Below are 15,978 nucleotides of genomic sequence, written 5' to 3' on the forward strand. Positions count from 1 at the left end.
ATTCTTTTCCATTATGGCTTATCATAGGATATTATATAGAATGGATAACCAACAGGGACCTACCACATAGCACAGGGAACTCTATTCAGTCTCCTGTGATAAACCAAAATGGAAAAGAATATGAAAAAGAATGTGTATATATGTATAACTGAATCACTTTCTTGTACAGTAGAAAATAACACAACATTGTAAATCAACTATACTTCAATTTAAAAAAACCGTAAAAAAAACAAATTGGTTTTTAAAGGTGTCAGTGTTTATGCTATGCGACAGTCTTGTTTCACCAGAAAAGGAGACGACTACAGTTATTAAAAAAGGCTTGGCATCATTTTCTTGATAACAGCTAGTTCGTCTGGCTCCATCATGGAAGCTTTTCCAGAGAAACGTGTGAGAGAGAAGCATTATGCACGATTTCCTCTCTCGCCTGCTGTAGCCATCACTCTGTGGCCGCTGAGCCCAGGATGGTCCAAGGCAGCAGCAGCAGTTCCTGGGCCCGAGAAGGGCAGGCCAGAGGAGAGCCCGTTGGTGGCTGTTTGTCATTTGCCAAGTAACACTAGGCACTCAGTTTATGTTTTTTAATAATTGATTGGATTTGTTTACTGATCATAGCAACCGTTTCAGACTTACTCCTTGATTTTGACGTGATATGGATAGCAAACATTACCTATGATGATTACAGTGATGGTGACTATTGTTAGGAACCCTCTTCCGTGACAGGCATTCAGCTCAGAGCTTTACTTGCACGCACTGTCACCTCATTCCCACGACAGCTTCTATCAATGTTGCCAGCTCACACTTGGGGAAATGAGGCCCAGAGGTTTAATCGTTCACCCTAGGCCCTCCAGCTCTTGAGAGGCTGAGTTGGGATCCAGACCCATGTCGTCCCCATGGGCTGCCTTACATTGCCTCCATGATGGGTAAAAATTACACAGGTGGAGACTTCCCCGGCGGTCCAGTGGTTAAGAGTCCACGCTTCCACTGCAGGGGGCACGGGTTCAGTCCCTAGTTGGGGAACTGAGACCCTGCATGCTGCAGGGCCAAAGGAAAAAAAATCACACAGGTGGAAAAGTCACATTTAATAAGAGATTGGTTATTTATCAGCATCACCTAGAGCTTTGAACAGTTGTCACTTCTTCGCCCTAGGATGGAGGTGGCTCTAGTATCCAGCCTCTATTGTCTCTTTTCTTGCCATAGTCCTCACCTCTTGCCCTTCCCCCACCGCCTTTGTCCATAACGTAAGCGCTTTTGTCGTTCTCATAGTCAGTGCTAGTAGCCCTTGCGTTTAGATTATTCTGTGTATTTATTTGGTGGTTTTTCTCTTGGCTTTTTGCAGATTTATTCAACATTTTGATGTAAAATAAACATGTCTGTGGTTTTATTTTTTAGAGAACCATGTCCAGCATCTTCAGTCAGCCTGTGCCAGCTCTCATCAATTTCAGCAAATGTCTAGAGATTTCCAGGCTTGGCTGGATACCAAGAAGGAAGAACAGAACAAATCTCCCCCGATATCAGCCAAAGTCGAGGTCTTAGAGTCATTAATGAAAGATCAGAAAGACTTCAGGAAAACTTTGACCGCCGAGTCTCACATTTATGAGAAAACCATGGCGGAAGGTGAAAACCTGTTACTAAAAACACAAGGGTCTGAGAAGGTAGCGTTACAGTTACAACTGAACACGATTAAAACCAACTGGGATGGATTTCAGAAGCAGGTGAAAGAAAGAGAAGACAGGGTGAAAGATTCACTGGAAAAAGCTCTCAAGTATAAAGAACATGTGGAGATGCTCCAGCCATGGATAGACAGGTGTCAAAACAGCCTCAAGGAAATAAAGTGTAGCTTGGATCCTGCTGAGACAGAGAAATCTCTTGCCCAGTTAAAGTCTCTGCAGAAGGAGAGGGACCAGCACTTCGGGATGGTGGAACAGCTAAACAGTGCAGCCAGCAGCCTGCTCCGTGTCTGTGAAGTGGACAAAGAGGCGGTGGCAGAGGAGAAGGAATCCCTGCTCCAGAAGTTGGACATGGCCACCGAGCAAGTGCACAGGAAGAAATTCTCTCTGGAGAACATGGCCCAGAAATTTAAAGAATTTCAAGAAGTTTCCAAAGAAGCTCAGAGGCAGCTTCAGTGTGCAAAGGAACAGCTAGATATGCACGACTCTCTGGGGCCCCAGGCTCACAGCAGTAAGTCCCTGACTGTGTTGCAGACTCAGCAGAAAGCCCTTCAGACCTTGAAGCCTCAGGTCGATCTGGCCCAGGGGCTCGCCCAGGACCTTGTGGCGGGGGCCTCCGACTCCAAGGGCACCTCCGAGGTTCTCCTCCAAGCAGAAGCCTTAGTCCAGGAGCACAGCGCCCTCAGCCAGCAGGTGGATGAAAAGTGTTCCTTCTTAGAAACCAAGCTTCAGGGCATCGGCCATTTCCAGAACACCATCCGAGAGATGTTTTCTCAGTTTGCGGAGTTTGATGATGAGTTGGACAGCATGGCCCCAGTGGGGAGAGATGTGGAAACGCTGCAGAAGCAAAGGGAGGCTATTAAAGCCTTCTTGGAGAAACTGGAAGCGCTCATCGCAAGCAACACCAATGCCAATAAGACCTGCAAGATGATGCTGGCCACGGAGGAAGCCTCTCCTGACCTGGTCGGCATCAAACGGGACCTGGAGGCTTTAAGCAAACAGTGCAACAAGCTTCGGGACCGTGCACAAGCCAGAGAAGAGCAGGTGGAAGGGACCATCACGCGCCTTGAAGAATTCTACAGCAAACTCAAGGAATTTTCTACTCTACTCCAGAAGGCTGAAGAGCACGAGGAGTCTCAAGGCCCTGTTGGCATGGAAACAGAGTTGATTAACCAACAGCTTGATGTGTTCAAGGTAGGGGGTGCTTCCTTTGTACTCTGCGTTTTGGTTATTCAAAGACATTACTGATCGGTATAGAAGGAGATGGCCTATTTTGTAGCATCTTCAAGTAGGATTGTCATGCAGTGTTGGAGCTTAAATGAGCATCCGTGGGCGGAGGGGATATCCAGGTACGTGGGATGAGTCCAAGCTTCCTGGGGCTTTGGGCCCTCATGGGATAAGGCCTGTGATGAATTAGGAGGTCAAAGGGTGCTTGGAAAGCTGGTGTCTGTTTCTGATGTCACTCACAGCTGCCCTCTGGAGTGACCACGTCCGTATTTTAAAGTCAACCGCGGAGGCCCATCCATCACATCAAAAGTGTGTTCTCTTCATGTTTGCGTCCCAGCATTTTCTTTCATGGTGAATTATAGTCTTTTCCTGCTCTTTCCCTTTTTATAGTCTTCTCCTCCTTCTTAATTGAATTTCTTCCCCAAGTTCCTATTTTAAAAGGCAGGGGTAGAGTTCCTTGTTGTAATCCTGGCCCCAGACGATTGGGAGTAAATTATTTCTGATGGGACTCTGAGCGCCTTGGGGCTGAGAAACGTGTACCGCCTGGCAGCACCCAGTGATGCCTGATGATGGAGTCGGAGGAGAGGGTGGGCCAGGTCCAGGGTCAGTGATGTGAATCCGCTTAGGGTAGCAGGTGCAGACCTCGCATCTCGTTGGAGAGAGGGTCACCTGCACAGGGAGGGTCCTAGCTGTCCAGCCTTTGCTGCACAGGGCTGACAGGAACCTGTAGGGTTGCAGGGGATCCTGTTCTATTCATGAGGTAAGTTTTACTTTCCAGTAAAGGCTGCAGTGATGCATGAAGCATCAAATAGGATTAAATAGAAACAGAATTTGCAAAACAACAAATCATTTCCCAGGAGAAATGAATATAAATCAAATAGACCTCCTGAATTCTGTGCTGTTATACTTGACAAAGTCTTTCCTTTGTTTCTCTTTCGTGGTGTTATTTTTAGGTGACTGAAGTTTGAAAAGTAACTTCAAAGTAGCTTCTTTTTCTTCTTTGTTATATTATGGTTGTTTGCTGTTTATAGAGTGCCTTTGAAGCCCAGTTTCTTCAGGGATTAAGAACCTGCGGTTCTGTATTTAGGCCTTGATTCTGGAAGGAGAAGGAAGCTGCCTCACTGTTGATTTAACTTCATTGCCCTGTCACACTTTCACACTGTGGTTTGCAAAATAAAGATTTCATATAAGAGAACGGTCTGTTAGAGAAACAAAGTTCTGTGACAGTTGCTGCTTGGAAGACAGGGGGTAGGGGGGTGCTTAGGAGTGAGTCTCTGGAATTTTCTGTGGGACCTGACAAAGCTTGAACGCTTCCATGACAGTGATCAGGTGGTCTTTGTACTGATGAAAGTTGAGCATGCTTTTGTGAAACGTTATCATTTCTTTGGGTTTTCTGTGACTTTGTTTAGAAAAAGAGAGCAGGCCTTTATCTCTCTTCACTGCTTCAACTACTTATAGGAAAATGAGCAAAAGTAATAATATCGGTGCTGCTGCTTTGTCCACGCCCCCTCTTTGGGTCCCCAGGCATGGGGACAGTGAAAAACATGGTTCTGCTTGTGGAGAGGTCTTCGGAAAGGAAGCAAAAGCAAGGGATAGGAGGGGCTCGCTCACGCGTTGCTTTGAAATTATTTTGCAAACTGAAAAGCACTAAATAAGCATCGTTACTGTTCATGGTTACACAGATTGCTTTATTTGACTGTGAAGAAAAACAAAGTGATCATGTCTTCTAAAATAAGCCACTTGGCGTGCTGTGTCTATGTGTTTTCTCATTACTTTTTAAGGAGTTGACTGATTTTAATGAAATTCAGTAATAAAGAATATCATGACATACCCTCAGTGTCTTGAGACCCAGTGACTGAAATGAAAGTTTCCAAGTAGACAGTCATCTGCATTTGGTATATGCCAGTGCCATAGGTAAAAAACAATAAGAATATTATGGTAAATATGCTTACACAATCACTGATTATCTTTTCTTTGTGTGTGTGTTTGCCAGTGTATGTTCTAAAAACTAACAGTTACAACAGTTAACATTTATTATGGGCTTAGTGTGTGTCAAGCATGACTCTAGACTGTCTTTAATCCTTTTGACAGTCCTGAGAACTGGGTACTGTCATTATCCCCATCTTATTGTAAGGAAGCAGAGACCCAGGGAGGGGAAGTGACTTTCCCAAGGTCACACGGGTAGTAAGTGTCAGAGCCTGGATGTTTTGGTGGATATAATGCAGTGTTTTGGTCAACTTTATTCATCACGTTGTACATCTTACACTTCTCTGGGAAATTTTCAAATCATCTTTGCTGGAGACTGATTTGGGTGGCCTGAGTAACCAGCCATTGTTGTTGGTTGGTTTGTTTTTCTGATTTTTTAAAATTGAAGTATAGTTGATTTACAATATTGTGTTTGTTTTAGGTGTACAGTACAGTGATTCAGTTTTATATATATATGTATATATGTGTGTGTGTGTGTGTGTGTGTGTATATATATATATATATATATATATATATTCTCTTTCAGATTCTTTTCCCTTATAGGTTATTACATAATACTGAGTATAGTTCCCTGGGCTATACAGAGGTCCTTTTTGTTTATCTATTTTATATATATTAGTGTGTATGTGTTAATCCCAAGTTCCTAATTTATCTCTCCCCACCCCCCACCTTTCCCCTTTGGTAACCATAAATTTGTTTTCTATGTCTGTGAGTCTCTTTCTGTTTTATAAATAAGTTCATTTGTATTTTTTTTTTAGATTCTGCATAAAAGCAATATCATATGATATTTGTCTTTCTCTGTCTGACTTCACTCAATATGACAATCTCTAGGTCCATTCATGTTGCTGCAAATGGCATTATTTCCTTCTCTTTTATGGCTGAGTAATATTCCTTTGTATATATGTACCAAATCTTTTTTATCCATTCATCTGTCAATCAGCCATTGTTTATTTTAACCCAGAGCACCAGGAACACTCACTTAAGGAACGTGTTCTGTAAAGCCAGACACTATGATAACAGGAGGTGAATGTGTGTGTGTGTGTTGTCTTAGAAATGTATCTCTAGATGTTGTGATGAGGATAATGACAGTTACCACCAGCACCAAACATTTCCTTGTCTTAGTGATTATGTCATTTTTGATTGAAGTTGTAAATTATCTCAATTCAGATCTTCACTTAGTTTTTGTTGGAGATTAAGCTTTGGTTGGACATTAGTTTTGTTTTGTTTTGTTTTGTTTTGTTTTTTTTGCAGTACGCGGGCCTCTCACTGTTGTGGCCTCTCCCGTTGCGGAGCTCAGGCTCCAGACGCGCAGGCTCAGCGGCCATGGCTCACGGGCCCAGCTGCTCCATGGCATGTGGGATCTTCCCGGACCGGGGCACGAACCCGTGTCCCCTGCATCGGCAGGTGGACTCTCAACCACTGCGCCACCAGGGAAGCCCATGGACATTAGTTTTAACATAATATTTTAGGAAGATTTTAAAAATTGCTTTAAGTGGAATAATTTGCATTGAGTAAAAAGCTAGTATTTTGCTATTTTATAGTTTCTAAAAATAAAACAGAAAAGCACCGAAGTACTGGGTCTATTTTCATTACAGACTTTGAAATATGATGCAGTTTGACATGACTCTACCTGGTAGCTTCTGTTTAACCTAATGTCATGGGTAAAATCTTATGACAGTTTTTCATACTATAGAATAAGCTGCCTTCAGAGTCTTTCTGGAGCTTTATAGCTGTTACCCAGTTACTCAGTCGGGGTACGTTATATTCACTGGGAGCATAATGGATTATTTAAACTAGGTAAGACAGACCTCTTGGGTTCCATTCTTTTTTTCCCCCCCTTAAACTTAACCTAGGAAACAGCAGTTAATGTCCTTGACAGGATAAAATTAATTCATGTTTAATACCAACACAAACATAATGATTGAAAACAAATGCTGTTCTGAACCAAAAGTCCTAATTCACTGTCAGTGAAAGCTATTCGAAGTTTCCGAAAAGAGATTGGTACTACCCTTTATGTTACTTTAGCTAGGTTTTTAAACAATGTGGATTGTTTTCCTGCTTCTAAATATTAGTCATTGGATTAAAATGTCTAAAGACTGAGGTATTTTCTATTACTGTTGATAACCCAGAGTACCGTTTTTCTACTTATACTTCTGTATTATTGCATTAAATTCTGTGTACACTGTCATAAATTCCTAGGCAGAAAGGAAAAAGTCCCCCTATCCCTACCTCCTGTTAAAGATTCCTGCTCAAGATTATCTTCAAATCTAAACTACATTATCAGGTAATATTAACGTTTCCACATTTCTATTTTATTTTTCAAAGACATACCAACTCTATACAATAGGTGCCGCCCTTCCTTTGATGTCATCAACAGCCAATTATCCCCACACTGAATTGATTTCATTTCAGTGAAGAGCACAGAAACTTGATGTTTTAGCGAACATATACAGTCACATCCCAGCTAAATATATGACCCTCCCCAGCTCCATCTAGGCCGTGGTAAAAAGTTTTACCCACAGCCTGCTTACTGTTTTTTCTGGCCACTCTGTTGCTTCTCCAGTTGTCATTTGGTTTGTTCCCACAAATGAACACATCACTGGTACAAGTCTCTCTGAACCAAAGATTTCTAAAAGCAGGGAATTTTTAAACCGAGTTGAAACCAGAGACAGAGACCGGAACACATGTAATTGTGCTGTGATAAATGTTCTCTGGTCCAGGGGAAGGCAGTGTGGAACCCAGGCATCCTCCTGAGCATGTTGGGTGAACTAGAATGCCAGGCGCCGTGAAGCTGGGGAAGCCGGGAGGTTTGAGTCCTAATTGTAAATGGTATGGCTGAAAAAAATCAATTTCCAAGTATCCTCTTAAGATATTTATTAAATGATCCTACAACAACCTCTGTAATGTCACCATATTTTTAGAGATAAAATTAAACTGTCCAAAGAATACTTTAATAATGATTTCTCAGTGGCCCGTATTGTTACATAGAGGTCAATGACAAATTGTTCTCTGTTTTTGTCAAAAACAGGAGCAAATTCAGTAAAGCTGTCGCAGAAGAGGTTTTTCTTGGGGAAATATTCTTACTTGACTGGATTTTTGTTAATGAGCCTGTGTTATCAGGGAGGTTTTGTAACATCTTCCTGTGGTATTTTTAAAGGTGACAATGTTTTCACTATAGAAACTGTACTTTGATGCATGGGCTTTGTAGGAAGGTCACATTATTCAGTCAGCTATATCAGAGTGGCTTTAAGATGTTAGGAAGAAAGAATATCACCTATGCTGGGCAACACAGAAGGCCCACCAAAGCAGAGGCTGCACGAGGCCACTACGATGGCGCTGATGTGATGGCAAGGTTCGTAAGACTCCATGGTCGCACCACACACACCAGCAGAGCCAGTGGGGCCTTCTTCCTACTCCGAAAGGCTGTCCTGGTGGGGAACGTGGCACGAGGGCTCTTTCCATGTTTGCTTCTAACTAACGCCATGCTCTTGGTGTCATGTGGCCTCTTAACTCCTATGGCTTCATTTAAGATCCAGGAGTTAGACGTAGGAAACAAACTTATGGTTACCAAAGGGGAAAAAAGGAGGAAGGGAGGGATAAGTTAGGAGTTTGGGATTAGCAGATACATACTACTATACTATATAAAATGAACAACAGGACTTACTATAGCACAGGGAACTATATTCAATATCTTGTCATAAATGGTATATATATACTATATATATTCAGTTATATGCATATAACTGAATCACTTCTTTGCTGTGCACCTAAAGCTAACACAACATTGTAACTCAACTATATTCCAGTTTAAAAAAAAAAAAGATCAAGGAGTTCATGTAGGTTGTTCTGAATGCAGTTCCAGCCAGAGATTTTATACCAGGGGATTTTTTGGTGGTTTTGTTGTTAACTGGATAAATTTGTATCTTCATTTTAAAGTGGTTCTCCCCGCCACCCCCAGCCCAGACACACCCACCAGCACACACAAAGCGCCAGGCTATAGCATCTCCTGTCATTATCATGGGCCTTCCTTAGATAAAAGGAGATCTACATAATTTATTTTACTCTCATGGAAAGTTGCTTAAAGGGGTGTGTGTGTGTGTGTGTGTGTGTGTGTGTGTGTGTGTGTGTGTGTGTGTGTGAGAAATGGGAGCAGAGAGGGAGGAATTTGCTTTGTTGTTTCGAAATGATGCGTTGGTTTCTGGATAAGAAAATTTAATGGGTTAATGTTTTTTAAATGTTTGTCTAGGTCTGTAATCATTCATTAAATAATAGCTTCGGGTAGGTAAATGCTGTGATGGTAACTTCCAGGAAGAAGAGGAGTGCATATTACAGATCCTCCTTAACATTCAAGATAAATTCCCATCAAGATCAGTCACCCTGTTAAGTGTTTCTGAATTTGTTTGCTTTTGTCATGGGGTCTGAATATCCTATTTTCCTTCAAATATAAGTTATTTTCCACTAAAATAAATAGCTACTGCATGTTCATCTGATGACTATCCTTGAAAACCCTTGACCCATTTATGTGAAGCTGTTTATCAGTTTATCAGAAAACTAAGAACACAGGTTGCTTTCCGTTTTCCTGAGCTAATGGCATATCTATTTTGAAAGAATAATAGAAATTGTTGTTTCTAAGGCCTAGTTTTGTACTCACAGCAAAAAAAACCACATCTCTTGTTTGGCTTCTAATCCATATTTCAGGAGCACCTGGGCCAGGAAGATACTTTGGTCAGTTTTTATGGATAATAGTGCATTTACTCACAAACATTGTCCATTTACTGCACTTGAATTTCCTAATATCTCTAGCCTTTCAGCTCTAAAAACTCCATGTTTCAGTTGGTAAAATTAGTCTTTTACCTTTTCTATGATGTGGATCATTGTACTTTGTGGTAAGATTTTTCAGGAACTTTTCTTTTAAAAGATTTAATTTAATTTTAGAAATATAGAATGAGAAAATTATACTGTTTTGCTTATAATTCAATTAGTATTTGTGTACTTTTCTAAAATCATCTGCCTTTAGAAGATTTTTTAACTGAATCACATCTAGTAGGCTGTGTAAAGTTATGTTTTGAGACCAGTTTAACATTGTGATTTCTGTACGTATGAAATAATACTGTTGACTACTTTTCAGAAGAACCTTACTCATTTTATTCATTGTGTATTTCTCTCTTACGAAAATGTGAGAGAGCTAGGTATCACGATTAGCGTTTAACACAGTTCAGTACATCTCGATTTTACTAACTTTAGAGACCATAGCATTGAAAGTAGCTGCATAAACCAAATTTAGGAAGAAAAGTTCAGCCAGTCCAGTTCTGCGCTAAATGTGAGTTCTTTTATGTTATCCAGATAGATCTTTGGAATCTGATTCCAAGTCACAAAGATAAATATACAAGTTGTTGTCATCAATACCAATGTAATATTAAGAGTACAAATTTCAAGTTGAATCAGAATCTATTAGGATCGTCCTTTGTAGAGTTAGTTGAAATCAACTTAATAAAATAGGAATTCAATTATTAAATAAATGGCACATCCTTAAACATAATCAACTAGAGGACATTTTCCCATAGCACTTCCTGCTTCCCAGCTGTACTCTGCTCACTTTCTCATCCATATTCTCCACTTTACTGTAAGCCATGAAGGGGCGGGGGTGCTGCATCTCTGGGCACCAGCACTTTGCCAGGGCTCTCCGTGCTGTTTGGTAATAGTGGGCACTGTTTGATGAATGGTTGAGTTTATGAATGAATTGTCTATGTAGCTTTAAAAGTGTACTATCCACATGAAATGTGAGGTTGCTGTTCTTAGCTTTACAGAAGGTTAGAAGACTAGAATAGAATTGTGCTAATGATCCAGATCTAGAGCCTAAGTTGGGCGGAATTAGGGCCATTTTTTCTTATGAAAAGTTCTGGGAGGATCTCTGTTTAGAGAAGGGCCCTGGTCCACATTCTGTGGAAACTTTATTATTCATGTAGCCATGAATAAATAGCTTATATGGGAAGGGAGTGGCAACTGACAGTCAAACCCTTAGTTTCTGCTGATTCCAGCCTAGGGCACGACCCACTGTTCAAACGTGGTAACTGTGGGCACGTTTTTCTTTGTCTTATGATCCACATGTCACAACAGCCTGTGTGATTAGACAGGATCAGGTGCTTGTTGCAGTATTTCACTTCTTGACTCTGAAGAGTGGGCATTGATATTATCATGTTGATGGGTTGTTTATTATGTATATATTCCCTTCTAGTTGGCTATAGATATTTTTTCCAACTTCATGATGGCCATATACTGAGTTGTATCTAATAATTGTTGAATGGGTGTGTAACCTGTAGAGTTCCAGTTATGGATAGATTTTTTTTTTCAAAGATTCAGTTCTTAGGTTTATAAAAATCATTTTGGAATATTTTCTTATGAAAGGTAAAAAAGGTCCATCCCACATCTTTTCTGTAAAGTTATCAGAGAAAGTATAGGGTTGTTTTTAATAGAACTGTCTTCACTTGGGGCCAGCACAGTTTTACTTATGTTCAAATGATTATTTTGTGAGATTGAGGAAAGAAAATCTGCCCTCTATCTGCTACTCTGGCATGGTTGCTTATTTCATAAGATAAGGAATGGATAGATTTTACTTTATTTAAATGAATCTATGAAATTTCCCCACACACACACCCAAAGGCTAAGGTTTGGCTTGCTGAGTTAATTTTCAAACAGTATTTTTAAAGAGTGTTTATTCAGTAGATTAAAAAAAGTGGGTGTGATTTTGTTAATGAAACATCCAGAGTCATTTAACTGCCCTTGATCTTTGCCTGAGTCTTGCATCAAATTCAAGAGGAATGCATGCTTATTAGTAACGACTAATATTCATGTCCGCTAATATTCATATTCTTCTTCTCGAAGAAGCTTAGGAATAATTGATTCTGGAGAACAGTTCTACTTGAACTTGGGTTTTGAAAAGAATGACACAAGAGTCGACTTGAAAGTGATGCGCGCTCTGCATTTGCAGACACTAAACGTCTAAGAGTCCGCAGCTGCAGCGCACGGGAGTATGGTTTCATCTGAAGGATGGGGACCTGTTAGCCCTTATCCCTGTTTCCTATTCCCAGGGGTGCAGTCCCGGCGGGGCTCCTGGTGTCTGTTCCGCCTCTGCTCGCCCCTCCCCCACCTCCCCAGTTACCAGATACGCGAACCCGCGCCGCCCTCCCCGCGCCTCCAGGACCGGGTCTGGTTCGCGCTGATGTCACCACCAGGCGGTTGCCTCGCAGCCGCCCGCCTCTGGGCACCTCCCCCTCAAAGGCTCGAGGGCTCCCGGCCGGACGGGGTCGGAGTCCGGGGGATATGCCCACGGAGTCCGGTCTCGGGAGCGCGTAGCGGCGGAGTGGGAGCCCGGGCCCCGCGGCGGCGAGGGGCGCGCGGCAGATGCGCCCCCGGGAGCGCCCGGGCTCGGGACGCCCGCCCGCCGCCTCCAGCTGCGCCTTTCAAGGCCGGCGGGGTCCCAGCAGCCCGAGCCTTAGAGGAAGCCCGGAGCTCTTCTCTGCTGCAGTTGCCTCAGGTGGATCCGTCGTCTTAAGGAGGATCAGATAAGAGTCTTTGAAAACGGCTTTTTTTTTTTTTTTTTTTTTAGGGGAGTTTATAGTACACCGTGCTTTGTGTTTACTTTAAACGGTCGCTGGATTGTACTGGCCTGGCCGCCCAAAAGCCTATTTTTTCCTCTTTGGATAATTCTGAATAGTCTCGAAGAAGCTTAATATGGGTAGAAAGACTGCCTTTCGAATCAAGATTATTTATAGCTACTCCCAAAAAGAGTAAAAGAAAATTTGAACTTTCTTACCGCATTAGACTTAACTTATTTTTCTCTGAAGACTTGTTCTGTGCCTTCATTGGAACAGTCCATGGTCCCTGGGTTTGTCTTTTAAGTTTCTGAACCTTGGTTTATTTATAAAAGAGATGGAGTTTTGCAGGCCGTCTTTAAGTGGATTACAGTTAACCAGAGCACTGCTGAAATTAACATTCAGCCAGCTAAGATGCTGGCTCCTTTGGAAATTTTAACCTGGAAATCTCAGATGCAAAATTAGAATAAAAAGGGAAATGGACCGACAATGGAATGTTCTAAGTGTTTGAGCCACTGTTAAGTGCATTATTTGGTTTCTTTTTTCTGTGTTTTGGAGTACATGAAAGGGAACTCTGGGGGCCTTTCTGGGTAGGAGGAGGAAGGAGACTTCTGTTCTCTGCTCATGATGCACTTTATTTTTGAGAGTCATTCTCAAACCACCAGGTAAAGGGAGGGTTGCAAAGTAGACCGGTGCCCTGCTGCTGGCCTTAAACACCTCATCTATGACGACGTGTGTTATGTGAGATGCGTCCTTGGGCTGGAGACACTTTATAGTTCTGTTCAGAAGTGTGCTTTGCTGAAAGATGCATTTCCTTATTTCCCACTTTCTGTGTCAAGAGCTGCAATATTTGTTTTAACTGTCTCCAAAATGGGCAAGCCGCTGAGCAGACCGGACTGTTTACGTCAGAATCCCCCCTGTGTAGGGAAGGGTGAGGAAGAGGAGGACCTCAACATCGAGGACTGTTACGTCCCGCAGCGCTCCATCTACGACACGGTTAGGCTGAATGAGCAGATCGACTCTGGTTCCAAGGGGAGCCTGTCTTCCAGGCATTTCACAGATCGGACTTTACCCTACAGTCACAGAACACTGGATGTCAGTTCTTTATGCTCCAATGGTGCCCTTGCTTCTTCCAGTGCATTTGAGCTGAGAGGCCGTGAAACTCACAAACTCGATGAAAAGATGATCTTTGATGCCCTTAAACTAAATAGCGATATCATCCGAAGCACAGGATTACCCAAAGCCAAATCTCACGCAGAAAAGAAAGAGCATAGACGGTCATGGCGAATGTTCGTCCCAGCCAATTTTATGGATTATGCAAACAAAAGTGAAAGCTCTTTTGTTGAACCTCCTGATCTGTCAGATGCTGTTACCAAGGCTGGCAAGTGCAGAGGGGGTAGTAATTCTCTCACGTCGGAGGAGGATGACTCTGGGTTATGCAGTCCTCCAGCCGAGAGGGAAGAAAAACAGGGCATTTTACCTGGAGACCCATCCCGAATTAGAAGCTTGTCTTCTGCTGAAGATATTCACATAGCAGAGCAATATAGACCCTTTTTTTCTGTTAATTCCATCAGCGAACAGAAAATCCCCTTGCTTTCATGCAGAAGCGCCCACCTTGATGACAACTTCAAAACGATTTTACATGATGTTTCTCCACCAGAGGAAACAAAACGTGTCAACGGTCAAAGAGAAATCCGTGGTGAAAATTGCTGCCTGCAGAATGATGTCAAAGAGAGCACTCTTAAGGCTGACCCATTCATTTTGCCAAGAGAGGGAGAAAACAAGTGTATTTCTAACCCCAGAGAAGAAGGAAAAACATATGGACCAGGAGAATTACAAAGCACAGCACGAAGTAGGGAATTTATGGGAGGTTCTCCTGAGGATTTGCCTCTCCCTCACACAGATCTGGGGGGAAATGATGTAGATGGGGGTAGTGCAAGTTTAGTAGAAAACCTGACATTATTGACACAATACGATTTGGAAGAATCCAACGTAGCATCTCAAGAGGACATGGAGGCTCCCCTTTCTGCCCAGGAGATGGATGCGATCCCTATGCAATGCTCCCCCAAATTCAGAGCAGTAAGAAAGAAAGCCACTGCCCGAAAAACAAGGGCCCGGGCAGGAACCTTGGACCCTGTCTGTAATGGCTTTCACTCAGTTCAGGTAATTAACGGAGATGGGAAATTCTGTGATGCCCAAGGTCTGTGGTAGTGTTGTCAAGTGGCCACTGGTGTTTCCAATCATGGTCAATCCGATCTTGTCTTTGGGGGGGTTTGACTAGTACCCTACCAGATGACAGATATTGATATGATCATAACAACAGATTAATTAGGGACCGTTTTTGAGGAGCGTGATTATCCCCAGCTGTTTGGAGTCCTGCTCCTGGTTGTAGAGACGGTGGCTGTTCCCTTTCATTTGAATGCCTCCACTGTGAATTTATGTTAGGCTCAGGCTTTTCCACAAATTGTGGTTTAAGACCCAGCCATTTAAGGGCAGTTATATTGGATTTATTAAGCTCGAACGGGCTTAGGAAGGTACCAACACAGTATTGTTTTGGTCTGAGAAGTGCTTTCCTCAAATTGAGGACTTTTTACACCTCTGAAAATATTCTCTCAGTAGCTCTGCATGGGGGAGAGAGGTAATTGTGCTGTATTTTGCCCCTCACTTGTATAGCCCCTCACTTTTGGTAAGTGGTGAGTGAGGTAAGCAAGTAAAGCGTACTGCTTTGTAATAGGGAGAGGTTGGTTGTCAAGCCTGTAATTTTTTTCTTCCCACTTAGATTGAAGTTCAGCTATTTTGGTCCTTTTCCTAAGCTCTTCTGGTAAACTTTGCCTCAGAGGTAATTTTATTTTATTTTAAGCTTCTCTTGTGTTTGTGTACTCATGGGTTAGATTGGGGGGAGAGTCTCTCTTCCTAGGTATTTTGTTACTGAGAGATAAGGAATTTGGACACTATCAGTCTATGAAATAATTGCTCTAATCAGGGATGCCCTTTCCATGAGGTTGCATTAAATGGCATGCTAGTTTGAAAGCTTAGCAGAGTACTTTTTCTTTTTTACTGTATTTTTACAGTTTATTTGTAGAAAGTAAACTGTTAGGAGTATATAGATTCTTTAGTAGTTATCTTTTTTTAACCTTAGTGTATTTTTGTTAGCACTTGAGAAAATTACCACAGACTCACCCAGAACTACGCTGATAGGCAACCCTGAAATTCATTTCTTTAAAACCAAGTCCAGGGATTAAGGCAATTTACTGGAACGTTTTTATTAGGTTTTTGTTTTGTTTTGTTTTGCCCTGAAAATTAGCTGTGAGGGAGAATAAAACTTTCCCCTGCATCCTTATGTATCAGACAAGTTCCTGGAATTAAAAATGTAGCAGTTTCCCTCCCCCCTCTTTTTTTTGGTAAGTAGTAAAACATATCTACAGCTATTAGTTCCTAGAAACAGTAACTTGGAAAGTGGTATAGAAAAGAAGTAGGATCATAGCACCAAATTCTGTTTTCACTACCTT

At 42.1% G+C, this 15,978-nt stretch overlaps 1 protein-coding gene across 15 annotated transcripts in view; it reads left to right on the forward strand.

Moving 5' to 3' along the window:
- DST (dystonin) overlaps positions 1-15,978 on the forward strand; it is a 558,750-nt gene that overhangs the window by 455,600 nt on the left and 87,172 nt on the right. For all 15 annotated transcript variants that reach the window (XR_014326489.1, XM_082847286.1, XM_082847281.1 and 12 more), the window contains one exon: positions 1,387-2,858. Coding sequence is in view for 14 of the 15 variants with exons in the window: in XM_082847286.1 (XP_082703412.1) it covers positions 1,387-2,858 (1,472 nt within the window). In the remaining variant the exon portion in view is untranslated. The remainder of the gene's footprint in view (positions 1-1,386; positions 2,859-15,978) is intronic.

The sequence above is a fragment of the Leucopleurus acutus genome (assembly GCF_964270905.1).
Source record: "Leucopleurus acutus genome assembly, chromosome: 10".
NCBI classification, from domain to species: Eukaryota; Metazoa; Chordata; class Mammalia; order Artiodactyla; family Delphinidae; genus Leucopleurus; species Leucopleurus acutus.